This window comes from Prinia subflava, chromosome 1 (assembly GCF_021018805.1).
Source record: "Prinia subflava isolate CZ2003 ecotype Zambia chromosome 1, Cam_Psub_1.2, whole genome shotgun sequence".
Classification (NCBI taxonomy): Eukaryota; Metazoa; Chordata; class Aves; order Passeriformes; family Cisticolidae; genus Prinia; species Prinia subflava.
In genome coordinates, this window is record NC_086247.1 from 104,557,967 (window position 1) to 104,582,747 (window position 24,781).

The following is a 24,781-nucleotide window of genomic DNA, read 5'->3' on the forward strand; positions in this document are numbered from 1 at the left end:
AGATTTTAATGGTCTTAGAAAACAGAAGCTTTGTTTTCCCTTTATATCATCCATACTGAGTTTTTACCTAAGTAAAACTGAATAAAACATCACATTTTCTTTTATACCGAGATATAGTCTCCTTATGGGATATTACAAAAATGATGTAAAAATTATTCACCAGTCTCAACTGCCAGCCCTATCTACAAAAATCATGGAAGACATCATAAGCCATGAAAATACAAAATAATAAATAAGTACATATTTGGCATAGCTCATCTAATTATGTATGATTTAGTCAGACAACTTGTAACTTAAATTACTGCAGAGTCTTTTTTTCTAATTGAGAGAAAATCTATAATTGTGTTGAAGTGGCATCTGTAAACAGCAGCTTCTTAAAAACACAGATTTTGAGCACAAACTGCTGAACTATTTCAAGGCATTGTATATAACATTAACCTTCACTTTATTTCCATGATCCTGCAGAAGAAGGGGGAAAATTATCTTATGCAAAACTCCAAATTAAATTAATTGAAATCTGACACCATTAACTACTTTTTCCTGTGAAATTGTACACATATGCACATATCACTGATGCAATTTACTGTAACTGCCTTTCTTTTATGTTTTCAGACATGTACTGAAAGTAAGAGAAACCTACACATACCTTACTGTGAGGATCAGCAAACATTCTTGTGAAGATCTCACACAGTCTTTTCAATTCAACACGACTGTCAAAACAACAATACATTAGTCAACTCCTTGCTAGTTCTGCTAGAACACTGATGCATAGCAATCAGTGAAATCAAGAGTAAATACTGCATCAAATAACCTATTAAATTATGTAGAGGAAACTGTTTTGTTCAAGACATGGGTAAAAATGTAATAGCTTTCATCTAAACTGAGACTTTAAACCTATAGATGTCTTTAAACTGTCTCATATATTACACAATACTTTTGTAACAGTGCAGATACTGAAAAAGGTGTTCTTAGTATCGAGTAGTAAACAATTTCTTCTGAATAAAGATCCCCAAAATTATAGTAATAAAAAAAAGGCCTTCCATTCATAGTAGATGGAAGCATCTTGTGAACCTTCTGTATTGCAACAATTCTCAACTTGAATTGCCTACATCCACTAGTATATAAATATACATCAGTAGCCAGAAGTGAGAAAAGCTTCCTTGCTCCTTCCCCCATCTTACTCTCAAAGACACACCCTGCCTCCCAACAACACTGAAACAAGATGCTGCCCTACCTTAGGGTTCTCTGGTTCTTTAGCAAGTTCTGCAGGCCCAGAAGGCCTTCCTTCCTCTCTGACCAGTTGGTGCTGGCGCAGCGGTTCAGGACCTCAGCCACGTCTTCTGTCTGCCTCATGTAGGTGGGGATGCTCCCGTTCCTGGAGCTGTAGGACCTTTCTGAACAGGCACTTGATGCATCACTGTTGGCATCATCATCTGAGTACATCCCGTACGACTCGTATCTTCTTCGCACGGGCTTCTTCTGTGGTGCACAGACACCCAGATCAGCACTGATTCTCAAAGAGGTAACACAGCAGACCCGTAATGGGTCGAAAGACCGGCAGTCTAAACAACCAGGGTGACCCCTACTCCCTGCTCTGACAAATGGCTCCAAGCATTCAGCAGGTTGAACCAAGTTAATAGAAATATTCTGAAGTATGGCTTACACAGTATTCCAAATATAAACCCAAAGCAAACGCAGAGAAGACATATATTTGGTGAAACATTTAACTTTAGGTCTTCTTTCAAGAACCCATAAAATTGCATAATAGGGTGACAAAAGACTGTTGCAAGTTAGTTACTTCATAGCTTTCTCTACGTTACAGAATTTAAGAATCAGAGGTCTACACATATTTTGACATTTTAACTAATTTTGTATCAAACATGTTAATGGCAAAATATTAAACTATTGAAGAAGAAAAATAGTTTCTATACCTTAGTCCGTATGTCTCCTAAGAGCTGTTAGCAGTAAATTATTGAAAAGAAACAGAAATTGAGAACAGGAAGGTAAGGCATAGCAGCACTGTGAGTAATAAACTCCCTGCCACTGGACAACATATAGTCTTACTGTAAATTTTGTTCTTAGCTCTCTGTGTCTGACTAGCATATCACACATTGTCAAGAAGTAGTTTGCTAAGCTTCCATTTCCAGGAAAATATTACATATCATAGGCAGGTTGGTCACAAAGACTTCTCTGTCAAAATCTTTGTGTCTTATGCAGTGATATTTAAGCACGAACACAATTAACTTAACACATGCAGTCAAGTGTCCCTTAAGTACAAAAGCTTGATTTGAACTATTTTTTTAATACCTAAATTTTGTCATTGAAACAATTACAGTCAGTGTTCTACAAAAAGCCTGAATACGTAATATAAAAATACCAAACCCCCTAAAACAAAAAACAAGCCAACAAAACAAAACACAACATACCAAAGGTCGGAAGGGAAAAAAAAAGCTCTTTATCCTAAAATGAAAAAACCACACACCTTTGCAAAAAGCTCTTGCCATTCAAACTTTGAAGCTGAAGTTCGCATTTAGAAACTCAGTTTTGTTACATACTCAAAGGAGCAGTAGTATAAGTGATTCTTTTCCCCTTAATTACCACTGCCATTTGCACAGGGTTCTCATTTTTAACCATGGAATAACTTAAAGGATGTCACAATACTAATCACAAACTAATCAAAACAAGAGGTAACAAGCAGGCTTATTGTCAACAGAACAGGAATACATACATGTGTAAGAGAATAACTGAAGGGAAAGATCACAGAGATGTTAAGTGTTTTGGAAAAGAGACATCATAAGGAAAAAAAAGATTTTTCAATAAATGAATCTGAAATGCCAAGGATGGTACTAAAGTAAATGACATAAAAATATGTAAAGATTTCCATTAGTGCTGCATTTTATACAGCAATATTCCAAAGGGATCTTAGGCAGAAGACTTACACATCTTTGGCTTCACCACCACTAAAACTGGTCAAGTATTTTTCATAAAATAAAAAAAAGTTACATAATCTGGAATATTGTAATTTTTAAATTTATATTACATATGTCAGGACTCTACAGTCTACCTTTTAAAAATACCGTTATAAGTGGGAATCTTCAGTCTATGATAAAACAATAAGGGTGGTTATTAACAGATTTCCATCTAAGTAAAGCCATTTGTACAGAACAACCTGTACCATTTAGAGCATGGCAAGGAACCGGACATGCAAGTACCACAATAATAAAATGTTGCAGTGCTTGATCCTTCTTTGTAATGTCAAACTCTAGTTAAAGTATCTGATTTTCCTCTAACATTTCTAGCAGCACCATGGTACTTTGGATCCGGGTAAGGTAAATCAGTTTCTCTGAAGAAGTGTTATTGCTTCAACAAATCAGGACACATTCAAGCCTCAAGAGCAGTCATTGGAAACATGACTTTCTCCTCAACTTCTACTCTTACTACATAATTTGTCCAGCTAATTTGAAAACTAGGAAGCTGCTAAAAGTACTAAAGATACTCTTCCTGAAGCACCTGTGTGGAGAGGACTATAGCAAAGGCTTTCCAGTTAAAGCCAGAAAATTTCTATGTTCCATGGACTGTTTTTTTATTGTTCCCTATCCCAAAATCCAGACTGACTTCCAGTTTACAAACCAGCATTCAGCATTAATGCTGAAAACGTTTGTAATAACAGAAAGGGGAAAACCATGACGTCTTAGGTGAGATTCCACAGATATTCTGATCTCTATGCCAGTGAAGGCATACAAATTTTAAACTAGTAAGTCAAGAAAGAAGTACTAACCAAGAAATCAATAAATAGTCATACTAAGAATATGACAGAGTTCTTCAGCTTTTGAAATTTTGTTTCTCTCTAGTCAGTTATATCTGACTGTAATTTAGAGTCTAATTTGTTGCTTTTTACTAACTTTCAAAATAACAGTTTTTCTTAAACCAGTGAAATAACAGTTTCTTTAAAACATTCTGGTAACTAGAAAACATGTACTTACAAGTCTTTAATGATATGCAAATAGCATACAGTAATTGATAAAAATGTATCTGATTCACAGCATCAGTATTTTAAATTAACCAAGGATTTCAGCTTGCTGATAGCAACTCAACCCAGAAATTTTCTGGCTTTTACCCTCCTGATTCTCTCTCTGACACTAGTGGTGGGGGGAGAGAGAGAGTGGCTGTGTGGGGCTTGGCTGCCCAGCTATCATTTTTCTCTCCTCAGCATCCATCTCATCTACTGTCAGAATGAAAACTTTAAATGGCACTCAGGCTTCTGGTAAGCAGAGAGCTTTAGCTGTCATCATTCCTAGCTCTAACAAGCCTTCAACCTATCCTGAAGTTTCTCTGGCTGTTGTGAGAAACTGCTGGTTAGTTCTACCTGCTCAAGTGGCTGCAACACAACAGTTCAAGACTGTTTCCTGTCTGCCATGAAAAAAAGCATGCTTCTCAAAAGTTAAACTTTCTGTAGGGAATGAAAATTCAATCCAACTCAATTTCCTTTCCCCCCTCCCCCCCCCGCCCCCCCCCCAAGAAGCCAATAAAAGAATAAATGAGAAGTTCTTCTGCATACTTAATATACAGGAACGACACACCTTAAAGAGTCTGCAACCTACAGAAGTGTGAGATTCTTACCAAAGCATCTGCTACTGCCTCCTCCACGTCAGAACCTGTGTTCAGAACTCGCATGGCGCTGACTGATGATGACAATCTACTCGACTGACTAATTCCAAAGCCAGTTCCTGTTACAACAACAAAAATAAACACAAAGAACTCAATCAGAATAGAAAGCTGGGATGTAAATATCACACTCACTTATAAAAACCCAAGCAGAAGAAAAGCATTTGCTTAACATTTTTAATAAATTACATACTGGATAAAAAACCCTGTTTTCATTCTGAAGTCTTTAGTGGTACAGACAAAAGAGAGAATTCAAGTAAAAAGCCAGTCACTTACAAACATTCTGTTCCAACATCACATGGAAAAACCTCTACAAAACAATGCTTTGATTTAAATGAAGTTTTGCTTTTTTTAAATATGTCTTCTTCATTTTGGGTTTTTGTTTTCATTTAGAAAGAAAGCAATACAATAGGAAGGCTATTGAGACTGCTGATTAGGAAACTACATGCATGAAGAATGCTCTACAAATACTAAAAAGAATGGAAAACTAAAGTTCTTCTGCAAGTAAAAAAAACGTTGTTAAGGAAAAAAAGGATTAACATTGGAGGATGAGGGTGGAGACAATGTAGCAACATAAACACATCTATCTGGATTATTAAAACCACGAAACTCAAATTAATATACGTAATGCTTTCTAAAACTGAACTATGAGGATAACCAAGTGGGTGGGGAAAAAAAAATCCAGGATGACTGCACAGATGATAGCAAAGGGTACTCATCCTTCACCTGTGGCCCCATAAGCATCAGGAGCGTAGAGGGCACCAGTGGATCTGGAGTGATGTCTGGAAGCTGCAATAACAGGATTAAATAAACCCTATCTATGACCATGGAATCAAAGTGCTGCAATAGCTGCTCACATGAACAAGAGAATATTTATCAAAAAGATTCAGCTTAAGCACAAGAAGCTGAGTATAAAACAGAAGCAAAAATCTTCAGAGAAGTTCTGTGATTATACCAAATATGATTATATAGATTTATGTACACTGGACATTTCATGCATAATTTCTTTTTAATTTACAAGATTAAGAGCAGGGTAAAAGCAAGTACGTTTAAGTTCAAAGAAGAAACGCTGCACATACACACATGCACACACTCAAACACAAACTGAAATATCTAAAAAGTTATCAGTGTACTGGTCTTGCCTTGTGGTCTTTAATAAATTCTGTGTGCTCAAGTCACAGTCAGAGCTGACATATCAAAGATTATCTGCAAAAAGTGCCTCCTGCACAAACCCGCTGTGCTGGCAGCTGACGATTTGTGCACACTTGAATTCTCGCCTATGTCACAGACAATTCAACCTCAGTAAAAGCTCACCACTACGTAAATTAAATTTAAAATCATCCAATTATAATTAAAAGTTTAACATAAGCCAGCCAATGCAATTAATAATTCACATACTTACTATTTTATTTAAACAAATAAAATGTGAAATTGAAACACTTGTTAGTTACTACAGCTCATTAAGATTCTTTAAAGTTACGGAAACTGGAAACTGAAGATCCTAAAGGATTTCTGAATAAAACTGAGTATCCCACTCCTAATGGCACTTGTATAAAACTGATTTTTTAGTGATTCTGAAGAAGATGACTCACCATTAATAGTATTTTCTTTCTTAAAACAAGCAATTTTTAAATTAAATGTGTTTTTAAACAATTCAACTTTTTTCTTCAGTTCACTTAAGTTAGAATTTTATTGTCACATAAATGACAATTTCAACTTGAACCTCAATGTCCGCTCACAGTGGCAAAACCCCCAGATAAAATCTCATGATTTAATAAATAACTGTAAATGCAAATATTTTACTCCTTCTGAATATATAAAGTAGCATAAACAGAAACCATATAAAATTAATAATCCTTTTCTCTGATTAACAAAGGCCATTCAAGAGTCTGATTTGAATCGCGTAATGATGACACGGACCAAACAACACTTTGGGAAGGACCTTTTTAAACTGAGTGCACTTCCACAACGACCCTAAGTACTCTAAAGATCCCAGAAACAACACTGTGTCTTTCCACATTAAGTTCTCTACTCCTTACTTAAGGTACATTGATGTACTTTACTGCTAACTAATCCTACATGAAGACATTTGGCTAGGTCATTTTAGTTTGGAATTAATGCTTCATGGAATAGTTGGTTCTTTGGAAAGTGTGTCTCAGCATGAAAAAGGAGACAGGACTGAGGATGTCACAACACAGACATCATAGTTCTTTAAATACCAGCATTAATGGGATAAACCTTCCCCTTGCTTTCCATCAACGAGCCCTAAAAATTAAAGGTTTAACTGCAAACTAAAAATTCAAACTTTAGGCAAGAAACTTGAAAGGAGTCCTGCCCCTACACACATTTGAAATATGCTCAACAAGTTTTTAAGAGAGTGAAAAGAAGCACAATATATTGGGTGAAACATACTCATTCCAAAACATATTTTCAAGAATACTCTTTGTACCCCTCAAATTGCACGAAATTGTCAAATATTTACTTTTTCTGTTGCATTTTTTAAAGGATGAATCAAAATAAGACTTTAAATGGACTCACAATAAGATGATTTCTTAGCTAAAATATGGACGTTACACTAGGCTGATATCTAATATTGACTAACAAAAGTAGACACTTCTTTATAATCACTTTCTTAATGGCTTTTATCTCCCCGTTTATAACATTATACTGAGATATTAGATTACATGAACGCTTCATACCAATGTATACAGTGAAGTAATTATGTAGCATTTAGGTCATTTTATACCCTAAAGGGGGATAAAATCCATTTTATTTCCTTTGAGTTCATAAGCAAAGATTTCTGTGCAATGAGAGGCAATACAAGTTACATTCCCCTCTTCATCCCCACATCAAACTGCCTCAAGGTACACAGAGATGAATTTCATCTTTCACTGGTACCAAAACACTGAATGACATTTTAAATCATTCAAATAAAAAGTCATACAAAAAAGAATCTTCATTTATTCCCAGTATAATTTCTTTTTTTTTTTTAACCAATGCTGGATTCCTATACATGTTACTTTGCATTCCCCATGCTATCAGACAATTCCACCTATTTCAATAATATAGGTACTTGTTTTGATACCTGAATTATGAAACTGAATGACATAAATAAGAATAAAATTTCCAGTGGCATCTATCCGAGCAACACATCTCGTGATATTGCCTAATGCAGACTTAAGATATCCAGCATTCAACCAATTACAAAATGGAAATCTGATCCCGCATGCATGCACTTCAAATCGAGCTGTAAGGCAGCAAAAGAAGCACAAAGAGCTCTGCAAAACACCCTTGTTTTTAAAAGAACAGTAGGTCCATGCGTACTTGAACACAACCTTCCAGCTGTGTTTTAGAAAAAAAGATACAGGTTTCCTAATGGATCCTGTGTAACATCTACTTTCAGTATCATTTCCCAGTTAAACAGCGTCTGGGCAAACCAGCATTAGTTACTGAAACAGCTCTCAATTAATCTGTACTCTCCCAATAAAACCATGGCTGGCAGGAAGCCCTAACAGACCACAACATATGTCCAGTGCTAATTAGGAGTACAGCTGGGTGCCTCAATTTGAGATAGAAACCAGAGATTTACTGTTTTCAGACTATGTTTGACAGCTAGTAGTATAACTGCAAGCTACACTGAACAAACCAAGTAAGAAGGATACATAATGAAGACTATTTCACACAAAGGTAACACCAAAAAGAGAACTTATTTCAGATTCAATTGCATAGAGTTTGGTATTACCAAACAAGAAAAAACAAACAAACAAACAAAAACCCAACCCAATCCACAAATTGAATATGTAAAAGCACTTTAAGTAAAATTTACTATCAACTTGGTAATAACCTTGACAGGCATACATGGAGATGAAAACCTTCTGCAATCCTTAACCAACATGTTGAGGTAATCATAACTGACACCTCAGAAACAGATTGATAACCTTGCAAAACCTTGCAATTTGTGTCACACCAATAAGCTCCTGACTATACAGCTAAGGGGACATAATTAAGTGCATTTTCTCTTTACACACTAAAATAATTCATTGAGTAGGTAGAAAATTTTGACCAACAGATGACCCTGCACTCAAGTACTCAAGCAATGAGCACTGCAATGCAAAGAGAAACACAATTTCAAAAAAATATCCAAAACCAGGAGTGCCTTTCCGAAGTGGCACTAGACACTGCGCACCACACACCTTTCTAGACTCGGTACTTCAGACTAAGCCTAGCAAAGCCCTGCATTTTTCCTGTGTGCAGCCCATTCACACATTGGTCAGTTCTCCATTGGGGTAAGGGGGGAGAAGCAATGGGAGGGAAGACACGGTGGCCAGCTACAAGCTACACGAGGGAGGCGTGGATGCGTTAGGCGCACGTCAGGAAGGGCAGGGACAGCCATGCACGACAAGGGCTGCGGGTACTTACCGAGGGGCGGGAAAGAGCGGACAGGGCTCGTGTCCCTGCTACTTTCACGGCTGGCCTCCCTGCTGCAGCCCTGACTCACACTAGGCCGAGGAATGCGGCTGCCTCGCGCTAGTATGATTCAGGGCGCAGGCAAACAGCGGCACAGGAGGGAGAAGACATAAGAAAAGTTGCGGTTTTAATGCAATTCTGTTTTGCAGTACGATCAAAGATGCATTTCTAAGAAAAGACATTGATGATTATGCCGTATTTTAAGTCATAACCTTTTTTACAGACTTTCTTGTTTGTGCTGGGTTAGTCTAAGTGTAGCCAGTTCAATGACATTATTTCTTTGCACAACTTAAAATGGCAATCTCCTAACTTTACAGAGTGGTTGAAAGACCCTTTGGAAAGAATGGAGGAAAAACAAGCAACATTGAGTAATGATTCACAATTCATGCTCAAGACCAAGTTAATCAACAGTAGCACCAACGGAAAAACCCCACAGCTTTCTAAAGAAGGAAAATTTAAAAATTACGCGGCTAAGATAAAAATCAAAAACACAAAGGAAGAACAGCATCAATACCATTAAAATCAACAGATATTTTTCATCTGTTTCAATAAAATATAATTGAATTATACTGTGAGGCTGAAGACATGTAACTTTCATTTTAGCATCATAGCATTTACACATGTGCACACACATACACAGGAGACAAGTAACGAAGAACATATTTGCAAAATGGTATCACACTTTCATTCAAAGGATATGGGTACTCTGGGTGTGAAGTGAAAAAGAGAAGGAGGAAAGGGAGGTGAGGAAAAGAACAAATACAACACTGTGACAAGAAAACCCTCAAATTTCAGCTTCAGTTCAGAACTGTCTTGTATATCAAAAACTAGTGTCAGAAAACAGCCACATTCTAGGATGCATTCTATTTTTTTTCATTCCCTATAATTAAATACCAGTTGTAGCTAGCCAGCACTTTAAGTAAGAAAGGCTATAAGGAAACCAAGAGTTATTCGGTGATTCTTACCTACTGATAACCTAGAAGGACTAGCTTCTCTACTGCATCCCTGACTTCGTGGGATTTTGCTCCGTTTTTGTGCTGCTGCAGGATTCACCAACACTCTCTGAACTCCTGTGTTCATAGTGGAAAGTGTGGTTGTTGTCAAAACTCTTCCAGGAGACCCAGATCTACTGCCAGCTGAAGGTAGAATGAATAAACATTAGTAACAGCAGAGTGGACAAATAACCATGGTTAAAAAGAAAATAATACCTGAAGTTAGTAGGAAGGTGGTGGTAGACTGAAATGATCAGGAAAAACTTACAAGGTAGACACATGAAACTGAATGCCTTGGTCCGAGTTCTTACAGTACTGCACACAAGGTAGTTAAAACTATCGATGCAAGGAAGCACTTGCCATGGTACTTAGCACTACGTAAGCTCAAGAAACCATAATTATTATTTCTGGACCTCATCTAGAGTTCCACAGCCCCTAAAATGAACGCTCCTCTGTTTGTTTGGGTTTTTTTAAGCTCTGTGGTCTCACTAATCACATTTTCTATTAATAAAGAAAAATAAACAAACAAATGTGTTAGAAAGCTAAAGGGAGCGACTTTAAACTAGGATTTCATAATTATCCCAGCTCTTCCAATGCAACCAATGTTATAATTAAGCAATGTGATTTTCCTAACATTTAAACTCTTCTCCCTTGCTTTTAAAAGCATGGGGTCTTCAAGCACTATTCTGACATTAAATAAAACATGACTAAAGACAAAGTACTTATGTACATTTCTGTGGAGGTTACCCCACAAAGTGTAGAGAATCTTCAATTACATTTAAACAAGCTAAAAAATTGATTAAGACATATTAAAGTGTCTTAAATTTCTGTTAATTAGAATTGTATATTACAAAGCACTACAGATGTTCAAGGTACTGTACCACTACCAAAAACTGTAGTCACTTATCTTTAATTTTGATATTTCAGTTACAGAACATTTAAGTTCTAAGTTCCTAACAAAGACTTCATTCTTCCCTAGCTGTAACTGATTTGTATCAGTGATATTAACATATTGTTTCCAGCTGTAGAATTCAAGAAATATGACCAAATAAAAAGCAGAAGAGAATTTCAATCAAAGACTAATTACATACATATTTGAACTCTTCATTAATCTTGAAAATACAATCAGGTAACTGTATGACCACAGTGATGCTATCAGATTTACAGACAACATGCAACTTTTCAAGTGAATTTCATGGGTTACTTCTTATGAGGCACATTGAAAAAAAGATACAAGTTGACTAAAGCTTGACTATATGGCAAAAGAAACAAAACAAAGCCCCAAACAAAATAAAATATATGCTGGGTGGAAGAGAGAAATCTAAAAAATGTACCATGCATATACTTTCAGATTCATTGTTTGAATTCAAACTTGAAATGATTATTTAGCAAAATCCCTTTTTCAAACTATGGACCTATTCAGCAGAAATGATAAATAAAGTATTATACAGCCTGGAAAAAAACAAGCACAACTTTTATAGCAACAGAAGAACAAGCAAACCTGCAAAACTGCTGTGATGTGCAAAAATTAAGAGTTTGACAGTTTCTTCATATCCGAGTATTTTAACTTGGACCTGATATTACTATGCTTTCTTCCTGTTTTGTATCTCTTTGAAACAATAAAAATATTTTAGAAGGTTTCACTGTGCTGCAGACTTGTACATTTTCTTCGGTAAGGCAGAAATCTGAAAAAACTTACTCTTCTCAGAATATTCAGAAGAAATGCAACCTCTTGTTCTAGTACTTAATTTGATCTTTCTATAGTCTCACCTGCAAAGTGTGCCACTGCAGCATAAATTAACTGAATGCAGCTAAATAGCCTGAAAACACTAGGCTAGTAACAGCATTGGCATACTTGTGTCAGTATTCCCACTAACAGCAAATCTAAGTGAGCTGAATGATGAAAGAAAGCTTACTAAGGCACTATTCCAAAATGACAAACCCTTCCCATCTTTCCTGCTTTCTACAAAAGGATTACACCCAGTTAAGTTACACGCAGCATATGGAAAAAAGCCAGCCAGAATTTCTGCTGAATAGGGTCCTTAAATGAGGTATGTCAAACAGGTGATCAAACAATGATGTGTACACGAATTCTGTAGACTCTTACCACCAATGGGGTTAGCAGACTGTGATCCTGAACAAGTGTAAAGGCAGGATTAGGGTAGGGATTTATAATCCAGGAAGAGGGAGGGAGCAGAGCAGATTAAAAAATGAATGGTAAATGGCAATAAGAAAGCTTTAGTCATTTCACACAGGAAAAAAAAAGCCACAAGGGGGTTATGCTAAAGCAGTGCTATTAAGTAGCTTCCACAATTGAAGAATTAAACTCAGATGCTATGTACAAAGCAGATGAAGCAAAGCTGCACAAGCAAATTACAATTCTTCAGTTTTCTAATCAACAACACTGAAGAATTAGATTTCAATTAAGCATGAAACTGTGTAGCCTGCATATTACTTGAAAAGAATATTACATTGCCAAAAAGGCTCAAGAAGCTCAACAGTTGAACAAAAATTACACACAAGATCAAAACTTTGTTGTTTGAGACACAACAGTAAAGGAACTGAGCTGCAGGTGCGGTGGATGACCAAAACAAAAAAACCAAATTCACAATGGCACAACTGAAAAGACTTGCATAGAATTTTTCATTTTCCTCTTTAAAAGAATCTCAAGTATAAAAGAATTTTTTTCCATTCAGAAATTCTCTGAATGTTGACTGTAATGTACTTTTAGCAGACCCTGCTGAATTACCTGACAACCAAACTTGAAAGGAGAGGAAAAAAAGGTAAATATTTTTTCCATAGGTAAGAATAATATAATGAGGCATTTACTTTATATTAATTTAAAAATAGAAGAGTAAAGGGCTTTTAAAACCCTAAAAAAAATTTTTGGTAGTAGCATTCAAATGTGCAAGTCTTTCATAAAATGATTTTTGAACAAAAGATAGCTGTAACCCAAAAATTAACAAAAGCATCTGTGCTACAGTGGTTTTTTAAAAAATAATAGCTTAAATATAATATGAAGCTATTGTCTCATTATATAAGCTGGGGAACTAAAACAATCCCCATATGGAAACATTAAGCATTCACGCTTCACACAATGCTGTGAAAATTTTCAGTCACATAAAGAAGCATCACCCAAACAGCTGGCATACAGTGCCTGAGAATTCTCCTTTGCCTGTCCATTTGTATTTGCCCTGTTTATCTTCCTTAAAACATCTCAGAATTCTTGTTCTCCCCCACTGACAGGTTATAATCAGCTATTTGAAGCAATTGGTTCTGAACAGAAGTAATAATAAAAGGCTGTAAAGATGCATTCATGCATTTAATTTTCAAACATCATCACATGAAATCAGATCCAGTTATCTCAGTATCAATTTATCTCTTTAGATGTTAATACTGTGCAAAAATGAGAAAGAAAAAAACCCTGTCATTATTAGTAAAAAACCTGGAAAGGCTTAATTTTGTTTCTCTGGATATACAGTTATTTAATGTTATATGAGAGTGATCTTCACTAAAGTATTCTATTGCTACCTAAATTTACCCCCTCCCCCAGGCATCTATCAAACATCTTCATGTTTTAAGAATTCACCAAATCTATTTAAAGTACAAAAGTATTTGCAAAAAGCTTAATTCCAAACTTTCCTAATACTAATGAAAAAGTTGTTATAGACACTACTTATAGGTTTCCACAGAGGGGAAAAAGGGATTAGAAGAAACTTTACTGTCCCTCCCTCTTAAATTATTCACATATTCTTTGTTTATGGTACAGTATAGCCATCTGTAAAACAAGTTTTGCAGAACTTCTGTCCCATGCAATAACGACTCATTTTCAGGCTCTCATTTCACAAACACTTCTGGGGTTAGAGCATTGTCAAAGCTCTTAAGGGAACTTCCTCTATTGAATTTTAGTATGCTACATTCATCTGTTCACATTGTTTGAAAGGTGTATTTCAGAAAGCCTGCAAACACTGGATCAGGTTTGATTCAACTGTACTAGCTGGGAAATGAATTTATGCAGAAACTAAATGGCAAGTACTCTAACAGGGAAGAAAAAACTACGACCTGCTTTTTAAAATTCTAAAATCATTCTATTTATGAAAGATGCAACTATTGCTAGGGTAAACAAATGCTTCTGCCACTAAATACATTATTAAAGGGTTTTATTTAAAAAAGTGGATATGGTTTGTGATAGCAAAGTAACTGTACTGAAAATTTTAAACCTCAAAATTTACTGGTTTATAACACTAGATCTGACAATTTATAAAAGTGGGAAGATAATTTTAATTTTATTGTGTATTTTTCTTCCTTTCACTAATTTAGTTGCATTTTACTCAATTAGACAAAGATAAGAATCTGAAAATGCTACAGAGCTTAGTCAGAAAACGCCTGTTGGAAACATCAGATGTGTGGACCAATTGCTGTAGTTCAGCCAGTGCCAAAGAGTGTGAGGTAATGAGGTCTTTTTAATTAATGACCGAGTGCTTGGCTAGGTCGAAAACGTCACATCTGCTTTGGTTACCAAACACATACAGAAAATTACTGTGGATTAGCTGACACACATCAAACTGCTTGGTTTAGCCCTTTGACTCAACACATGCTAAGTAACTGATTGTAAAGTGAGGGGTTAGTATTTTTCCTTCAAGCAAAAAAGAGTTAAATAAAGGCAAGAGCTGTAATACAAAAAAGGAGTTTATATCCAAGAGCTACAGCAGTGCCTAGCTTAAAGTGAAAATCGGTATTTCTGGCTAAAACAAGACTTCTTTTAAAAATGAAAAATTAGGTCTCACAAGTAACAACTGAGGACACCATTCAGCCTACCCATTCTAGTCCATGTTTACTGGCCTTTCATGTTGGGGAAGTCAGAAAAGGGGGGAAAAGAATGTTGAGAAGTTATTGAAGAAAGAATTCAAGGATAGATTTAATTTCCTGTTACATTATCTAATTTGGCTGGCAAACTAAGACCTAACCTAGTATTTTGTCCAGAGAAAAATAACATGAATCAGAAAAGCATGCAAATACCACTGACCCAAAACACTGAAAAAAAATACCTTCATTTTGGTCTGGCGATGATGAACCTAAGGCACAGAACAACAACTCAGTATGTAGCTTTTTTATAAAATTAACTTTGACTGTAGCCATTGGTCAATAAATATATGCTTAAGCATTTGGCCTCTTTATCAGGTATAACTGATAAACAGAAAATACATACGCTGAGATTGTGACACCACTTTGGTTCTACTCCGTCCTCTGGAATCTGTTTTAGAATTTCCAATACCAACAGAAGGGGTCGAGAGCTTTGATCGTATACGACCTATGAAAGAAAAATGGCATTAAATCAGTTTTGCACAGTCAGGTAGGAAGCAGAGCATCAGTAGTATTCACTAATATTTTCTTAAGCTTCTGCATATAAAAGAAGCGCAACGTAACTCAACTGGTGACAATTTGCTTGGGATAATTAGTAGAAATTTGAACACCTTGAGGAATTTAACACCTGAGGAAGCAAAATACTTCTCTTCTGATGCTGTATGTTTCAGCAAACAATTTGCACATTACACCTTCAACACCCTGGACTGGTTAGCTAGTTCTTCCTTCCAACATATGTAAATTATATCAAAAAAAAGGGGGATGTTTACTCAATACAATGCAATGCTAACACTAATGTTGCTGTATCACATACAGACTTCTCATGATTACTTGAGCTTGTAATTGTACTTTTGCTGTCATAAATCTACAGAATAGGATTCTGAGCTTTATTCTTAACTTCATTCCTCTTTTTAGAAATCTAAATACTAGCTTTTTTATTAATGAAGATTCTAACTGTTTTCCTGGCTCCGGTCATACAGACCGATTTCCCAAACCTTCTACATCATTTTGCAAACACTAAATACATTTAAGTACTTCTCCTGACAACATGATATAAAGAAATACTACTCTCAATAGATAGAAAAGCCAAGCAAGAAACAAATTAAACCAAGTATCTATAAATAAAACAAGAGATTCACTTTTCTCTAGAATGTCAAATGGCAAATGACAAATTCTCTTGGGTTTGGTCAAATCTTTCTGCATTGTGAGCCACATTCCTTGTAACTTCCAGCTTATAGAAATAAATTACAAAAGAAAGGAAGACCCCAGTTGTCTGAATTATAGCTAACTGAAAGATCATTCCTAACAGAAAATAGTGGTGTTGTATACTACATTTCCTAAGTCAATCTCTCAAAACAACAGAAAAATGAAATAAAAACCAAACTCATGTTAACCATAATTCTTCTAAGTTGCAAGAACAACCCCAGAAAGTCTGTACAGGGTGGATCCAGCTCAACTAGCTCAACACTTTCAAACACAGCATAATTAAAGTATTTTCTAGTCATGCTGAGTCAATATTTGACCTTGAAGAATTAGGTACACAGACTTTATTTAGTTCTAGCCTCCTTAGGCTTTCCACAGCAGAATTTGGAGACCAACCAGATTAATATTATTCACCCAAGTAGAGGGAATAGCCACAGATGAGAGTCTATAAGAAGAGAATCAGGATAAAGGAGATTCATTAAACTATTAGAAAACAATAGGATTAGCAAGAATGGTTAGATTAACTAGTCCAAACTCTACTAGTTATCCCCGTGCAATGGCAATGTTTTCCCACTGAGTGCTGTGAGACTGCAAGGCATGTAACTGCACTCAGAATTTGGCTCAAAACCTAGGAATACAGAGTGCCACTATATCAATACTATGTTAAAATATCACCTGGAATCTGTTTCAGTCCTATCAATGTAAAATAGAACAGTTTGTGTCTGTGAGTTAAATGAACTGTTAACTCATTTGGAGTCTCTACATCCATTCACTAATGCAGGATTAAATGTTATTAACAGATTGAAAATTAGCTTCCAAGTCTCACAGAGATGAGTAATAGTAGCACCTGCTTCCTAGAGCATGAACACATTTGATGGAATATTCTGTGACAAGATTTGCTTAAAAAAAATGCAAAATTATAAAGCCCCTGTATTTTCACAGTAGAAATGTTAAGCAATGATACTTAAGACTGCAGATGAGTAATTGAGAATTAAATTAAAAACAAAAGAATTTTAAAAACAGTACATGACAACGAAGTATTAGATGTATAAGCTGTTAGCCCATAAGCCCATATCTGTTATGAACCTCCACAAAGCCCGAGAAACACCAAGTTCCACTTTTAAAGCTTCATTTGTATCAATGAAAATATGAAGCTGAATATATTAGCTAGTCTAACAAAGTAGTTTCTTACCATCTTCAGAAGCTGTTCCTAAACAGAAAAAATAATAAAATACATGACATTCCAAACAATACTATGTCTTTCAAATTTCTTTTTGAGATTAATCTTGGGAATCTTGACAAACTTTATCAAGTCAAGAGAGTTAAAGCTTTTATGTTGCAGCTCCATAACTAATGTAAAATTATCAAGAAAATATTCATACAACACTGATCGTGATTTACAAGGACACACTGTACATCACTGCCTTCCAAAACACAAAATGTTCAATAGAAAAAAATTACATCTATGAGATCAGTCAACAAAATTACATATAGAGATCAAAACAGACATAAAAAATGCTGTAATGCAAGCTCTTCTGAAAATATGAAACATACTATTACACATAACCTCAGAGAAAACCACAGTGTTTCCCACACTGGACAGTGATAATTTGAAAAGAACTGTCAGCAAGGAGGATTTCTCTGAATTAAGCCTGTGATTACTCTGAAGATACACATGCACAAGATCAAGTCTTGCTCACATACATGGAAGGAATATGAGCTTGCTGAAATCAGATCACACTTGGACAAGTATGCCAAGCTTAACAAGGCTTGATTTTTGGCAACGTGAGAGTCAGACAAGCCTTTCTCCCATCAGTACCTAGGAACTGATGGGACACTGAATCATCAGCAGTCCTTCCTCTAAGTTCCTTTGAAACAGATCTTATTAGGGAATAAAATATACAATAGTAATGGTAAAAATTGTTAATGCCCCTAAAAATAACGAAGGGTACTTCCATTTTTAATTTCACTCTCTACCATTTCTGCCTTGCAACAGAACTACAACGATGAAAACATCTGTCAGTGTCTTTGGCTAGCCTGAACTTAGATTTGTTGAGAAGGTTTTCTCATGTTACAGTATCTTCACAGAACTATTTTTAAAAACTGCCCCTAAAAAAACTAGTTCACTGTATATTTCAATGCTTCTTCCCAAAAATCAATTACAGTAATATGTATGCAGGAGTGCCTCAAAGTTTTCCAGCTCAAATTTGCCAGTTTTCAAAAACTCAAAACCAAACAAAAACCCAAACCTCCCAAACCCCTCCAAATCCAACAGTCTTGCAGAGCTGGATCTTGGAAGGCAGATTCTATGCAACACCTAAGACAGGCTAACAGACAGCTGCTCCTAAAAGGGGTGGTTCTGTTTCTCTTTCCTCTCAACCTTGTGCTACCATCCAGCACACTGGGAGTTCCAAAAGCTTAATAACGGAGTATCAGTCACTTTTATGAAATCAGTTTTATGGAGTTTGTTCACCTACAGTAATTGATAATGGATTATCATACGGTGCTAACAAAAGAAGAGATAAAAAGTATGTGGATAAGGCTAGTGGGAAAAGGAAAAATTATTAGTTCCTCCTGGTGGTGGTTAGATCAGAACAGCTGCATCATACCACTACAGCTGGACAGCTAAGCTGTTTTCACTCCATCTTGCAGATCGTATCTAGGGACAGCCTCCGGAACAAAACCCCGCCTGTTACTCTGATCAATTTTATAGCATTTCCCTTGCTGTTTTTAAACAGAAAAGTGCAATATATTGTTAGTTGTGACTTCTGGTCAGAACAAAAGAAATAGTCTATATGGCCCTAAGAGCCTTTATTTCTGGTGACAATGTCCAAAGCTCAAGATTTGCTATAAATAACAGCTATAAATAAAGCCTACTATAGGTACCCTAAGGAAATGTAAATGAAAATAAGCAATACAGACTCTACTATCCTGTACAAATACTCCTCATTTTATTAAACTAGTCTTGACATCTTTAGTGCTCAAAATCAGCTCCAATTATTTAAAGAAGCATCTGTGTTTTGAAATTATTCAGGATTCTGGTTTAGACAGCTACCTCTTTTCATTTCTATGAGATACATTTGCTTCCAATAAACTACGCATTCTTCCAAACATGCACAGTTAATAAATACATGACACAAAATATTAAATAAGCAGCTAACTTGTTAAGTGCTCCCAAGCAAAAAATTAGAACTCCAATCACCAAGAAGCATTCTGGGACTGTCACTTTATTATATGTGAAGCATTATTTGCACACACCTGAAATGGACAATTGCTATGAGAAGCTTGATGCTCAACTGTTTTTGTGTTTGTAACAGAGTGAATTAAGAAAAAACAAGTGCTAAAACTTAGGTGAAATACTTGATAAGCTACTTTAACAAGTAGGTCTTCTTCACAAATGATTCTTTAATAGAATTATATTGTACTTCAGAATTTACAGGCACTTAAAATTATGTAACAAGGCTAGATTTTGACAGAGGAGATTTTTTTGGTTTTTGCTTTTTTTTAATATATTTATGTGGTCAAGCATATTCTGCTTTCCCACTGCTGTTCTGCTAAGTTAAAAAAATGATTTTACATGTAAAACTATGGAATAAATTGGAACTAGATTAATTTTAAAAGCATGTATTTAACTAGTTAAAATCAGCATGTAACAACCACAAAACTGCTCTGTAATTAACAGAGCTTCTTTAAGAAAGAGGGGTAATGTCAGATTTCTGATAACGTTTCTGTTGCTGATACAGATCAAACATTCACAAAACTGACAAATACACATATAATAAAAGACATCAAGATTACACAGGAGTTAATGGAGACAGCACTGTACTTTGTTAATGAACAGACAAATATATTAAACATCAATACTTTTACATAAAAGACACCTTATTACATATTTAATAGAATTAGAGGACAGACTAAATAATTTCTTACCATCCATCTTGTCAGAAGTATCCTCTTTGTTGAAAAAGCAGGTAAAGAAACATGGAAAACTTAGTGTGTTAGAATAAAGGTGTTCACAGCAGAGTCATAAAACATTAATTGAGGAAAGTACATTAATATTAAATACAGCAGACATGTTTATCTAATTAATGCATGTATAAGCTACCTTAAGCAAAGCTGGTTTTGTTCAATGCAAGGTACAAAATTACAAAACAGTGTACAAGTACCCCGCACAGGGATATTGATCCTGTATTTCCCAGATTTGAGAAAACCCTTACAGTAAAACATTTACAAATGGTTTCATTCTTGGTGTAAACAGTTACTGAAGCATCGGTACGTTTTTATATCATTACTGAACCACATATTTGTATTTCTTATGAAATTTACTTCTTAGCATGAAGCCCCACCTGGGGTAAGGGACAGGAGGGGAAAAAATAGCACAATTAAGACAAAGGACAAATGAGAGAGAGTTTCACTCTGGTTTAAAAGTATTAAATATTTACCAGTTCAGCTGGAAGGTAGTGCATAAATATTCTGACAGTAACAATCAAAATTAAAATATTTAGCACAAGACATACACAATTACAGCTCAAGCCTCCTGAACAAGAACATTAATACTTAAGAATGTCAAAGATAGTCAATATTTAAAATAACTACAGAATATCCTCCTGCTTCTAGAACAGTCTTTTAATAAACCATAAATACGCAAGAGTTCTTCTATAAATAATGAAAAGGGAAGAGATGGGTGAACACAATTATGGATTACTATGCTCATAAGCTTCTGGCCTTCTAAGGCTTTAAATTTGGTAGCTGTGTAAGCAAAAGGTGGATGTTTTTCTGCAAGCCAGGCAGAAAAAAAAATTCAAGGTCTAGGAGATGTCCTTTATTTTGGTACTGACTGCAACACCTGAAGGAAATGGAAAGCATTACAGAAATAAAATAACATTGCCTAGGCCTTTTCAGACCATGATCAGCACTAGATTCATAGTTTGTTATTTAATTTTCCATATTTGGGCTACTATAAATAAATCCCCTGAATGAAGAGAGGAAAGAACTTTACAAATTAGCCCATTTTCTGAAACATGGTGCTTGCTCAGATTTACACTCCATTTTAGGGTTACCATTAGAAAACTAAGAGTAAACCATACTTTCAAGCTAATCCACAACACAAAAACAGTCACATTGTCAACATGCTATGTATCATTCAAATTACCCTACCACAGTAAGAAACTGTTAGGAGATTGAGCCAAGATCAGTCAAGCAGTACTGTTTTTATGCGACTGCAAACACATCTTGGTCTCCTTGACTACCACTGCCCTTTCACTGTCTGCACTAGAGTTCGACTGCTACAGTACTTTGCCAGGATTACATTATTTTGCCATTTTAAATGACCATCACACTGTTCTACACACGACTGCATCTGCTAGCAAGGTAAAGCTTTCCAGAAATTCAAATTCTTCACATGAATAGACCTAGACTTACAGCTTTTTATTCCTCTCCCCCATCCTCCTTCATTCAATCAATAAGTTACAAAGAGAATAAGCTATTTCTGTTATTTTCTTGCATAAATCCACCACTGGAAGCCTCTGTGCCTTTCTCAACCCATGCTTAAAAAATTCTTCAAATGAATCAGATATTGCTTAAAATGTTCTAAAAGCAAATCAATACTCCAATCAGGAGCTAATTTTCTGTGAAAGTCTTAAGACATTATAGTCCCTTCATTTGAGTAACATAAAAGAGACATTAACAGAGCAGGATCTCTCTCTTTGTTTTCCATTTGACATTTATTTTCCCTCTGTCACCATGCGCTGCACCACTTCTACTACTCTGAATCAAAATTTATCTGAGGTTCAAAATATGTTTTGTTGCACCAAAACACACCAGGCAATACTCGGTTCTTGGAAAACAATCATCCCACATATTTCAGGCTTTTCAGCATTAAGTTAGAAGGAACTGACAGTTCCAGAATTATAGAATGGTTTGAGTTGGAAGTGGCCTTAAAGATCACCAAGTTCCAACCCCCTTACTGTGGGCAGGGACATCTTCCACTGGAGTGGTTTGCTCCAAGCCTGATCCAGCCTTGTGTTGAACACTGTCAGGGATGCGGCATCCACAACTTCCCTGAGGAACCACCAGTGCATCCCCTCCACCAAGCAGGCTCATGTCGGTGTCCATCGGTGAGCCAGCAGGTTCTGCTGCCCCCTGTGTGGGCACCAGAGGGAGCCCACATCCAAAACTGCTATTCCAAGGATCAAGTAGTCCTTTAAAGTTGGGATTGCTCACTCTTTAAATTAACACTACAAATCAATGCTGTTCACAGCATTTCAAGCAGGCCCTGATGACAAAAGAATCAACTCATTCTAGGCAGCTTTTAACTCAGGCTTTGATTTTGAAAAGCACAACCAAAACCTTTGCAAACCACAGCCTAGACATAGGCTAACATCTACCCAAACACAACGCAAATCGTAAGAACTGTATAGTTTCTTTGTCTCTTGTGATCACCTCTGGCCATACTAACACTAGAACATGTCTCTCCTTGGTGATCTAGCTGGTACAGAAGCTAAGAAGAAAAAAACCAGTTTTGTGAACACCGAACCTCTCTTCCTCCACCGTTATCCCTACAGCACTGAAAAGCTAAAAATTTAGAACAAAAGCATGTTCATAGTCCTTTACCATACCACTTAGTGGATGTTCGAGCACCAACACCACCATCTCCACTATCAAACATTTTCTGCACTCTTACCACTTGTAGCACTTCCTAACAGCAGTATCAGTGGAGACTGCCAGCTAGGTGAAGTATACACATAGTTCCATCAATGCCCTTAGGAAGAAATTATGAACTCAGTGTAGTAAGTTATTGTGTAAAACACTTCTCTATTTCATGAAGAAGCCACCTCCTACTGCCAGGGTATCTCTTTAGTGCTCTTGTAAAATACCTGAAGAGGCATGATCATCATGTGCTGTTAAGTCAAGGTACCACTCCTTCCAACACTTAATATTAACTCTAGATTAAGACATTCAAAGAGCACAGTATGGACACACTCTTTGCATTGGCATCTTCCAGCACAAGAGACGTAAAGCATCTGGGAAAGTTTGTGACTTACTTCAGAGTGCCTGCCCTTTTGCCACACTCCAGCACAGCCAGTAACAATGAGCGCTTTTCAAACACAGGAGTATTGCACTGTAACTTTCTAATCAAGAAAACCCCAGAAACCCCTCAGAGCAGTGCAGAGGTGCTTCCCTTACCTAGGGAGGCGTAGGAGCCGGGGGGCAGCCCGGCTGCTGAGAGGCGCCCAGCTCCAGCTGCCTGTCCAGCAGCATGGCGCGCCTTCGCGCCTGCCGCAGCGTTCACGTCGATGTCGCTGCGAGACCTCTGCAGGGTGCCCGGGCTTGGGACGCCCCTGCTGCTGCCTGAAACTACCAGAAAAGGGGAACAAAAAAAGAAAGGAGTTGATGTGGATTAAAATGAATGATATTTAAAGGTTAATTTCTTAATTTCTTCTATTACCGCAGCATGCTTACAAGAAACCATGAAAAACTACGTAAAACAGCTTAAATTAGTATTTAACCAAGAATTACTGAGATTGAAAATAAAATTAGACCTGGATTTGCAATGAACTGCATATAAAGGACAGTTTGCTTTACAGCAGTATTTATCTTCATTCAGCACGAAATTTTAGCATTATTTAATGTAAACTGTCTGTTCGCACCCTAGCACAAATGACATAATTCTGAACCTTTGTGTGGTTTATTACATTATTGAATGATTCACAAATGTGAAAAAATCCACATCCTTCCTTGAGATATTGAAGGAAGAAATTATTCCCACATTTCAGCTAAGGTAAAGGCACAGACAGGCAAGCAGAATGTGTACTCTGAAATACTTGGGGTCTAATCTTTCACTTCCTATTTTTTTACTTAATTTAACCATTGCTTTAGGTCTTCTAAACTTGACTCTCCTGATCAGTTTCAGTATCCACTCTGAGTTACAGTCCATTTCAAAAAGCAGCTCAATCATTTACTCTCAAGGAGTTACTAAGACATTATGGGAAAAACATTGAAGTAATTAAATTGTGAAAACTAAACGCATAATTAAACTTTTTGAATTACAAATATGTAATTTGGCTAATGCTTTTATTTATTTATTTAGAACAAGTAACAGCTACATGGGAACAGATGAAAGAGACAGTGAGTCTGTAATTTCCAACTGCCGTATGCCTAATCATGAACATCCCAAAGAATAATGTTTTGTCTCTTTGAGAGTGACTGTTCCATGACAAACTCCAGGGCAGATGACCAATTAATACTGAATCATGTCTTGCAACAACTGAAACGACATAAAATGTGACTTGAGTGTGAGGCAATCTTAGCTCTAGGTACAGTTTGTAGTAACACATACCATTATTTATCTTGAACACAGGGTAAATGCTGATACAGTCAAATTTTAAGCTGCATTTAGAGCTTTTAATTCAAAGAACATTAACTAACTATGCACTGCACTACATTACTACCATCTTACCTCTGCCTGCAAGACTTGCTGGGCTGGCTGCAGACCATTTAGATGATAGAGGCCGACTGAAAAAGTCAATAAATCCAGTTAAGCTTTATTTATCAGATGCAAAGGTCAAAAATAAAAGAGAGGGGGAAACCCC

The 24,781-nt window shown here is 36.2% G+C and overlaps 1 protein-coding gene across 19 annotated transcripts in view; it reads right to left on the reverse strand.

The window, feature by feature from the left end:
* Window positions 1-24,781, reverse strand: part of CLASP2 (cytoplasmic linker associated protein 2) — a 145,345-nt gene that overhangs the window by 30,676 nt on the left and 89,888 nt on the right. For 5 of the 19 annotated variants that reach the window (XM_063405964.1, XM_063405993.1, XM_063406103.1 and 2 more), the window contains 11 exons: window positions 24,649-24,704; window positions 23,376-23,546; window positions 20,121-20,144; window positions 17,383-17,400; window positions 15,334-15,435; window positions 10,098-10,268; window positions 9,085-9,192; window positions 5,392-5,454; window positions 4,621-4,727; window positions 1,235-1,479; window positions 647-710 (listed from right to left, as the gene is read on the reverse strand). In XM_063405964.1, the coding sequence (XP_063262034.1) occupies window positions 647-710; window positions 1,235-1,479; window positions 4,621-4,727; window positions 5,392-5,454; window positions 9,085-9,192; window positions 10,098-10,268; window positions 15,334-15,435; window positions 17,383-17,400; window positions 20,121-20,144; window positions 23,376-23,546; window positions 24,649-24,704 (1,129 nt within the window). The remainder of the gene's footprint in view (window positions 1-646; window positions 711-1,234; window positions 1,480-4,620; window positions 4,728-5,391; window positions 5,455-9,084; window positions 9,193-10,097; window positions 10,269-15,333; window positions 15,436-17,382; window positions 17,401-20,120; window positions 20,145-23,375; window positions 23,547-24,648; window positions 24,705-24,781) is intronic. The other 14 variants (XM_063406000.1, XM_063406020.1, XM_063406092.1 and 11 more) reach the window with 7 other exon arrangements.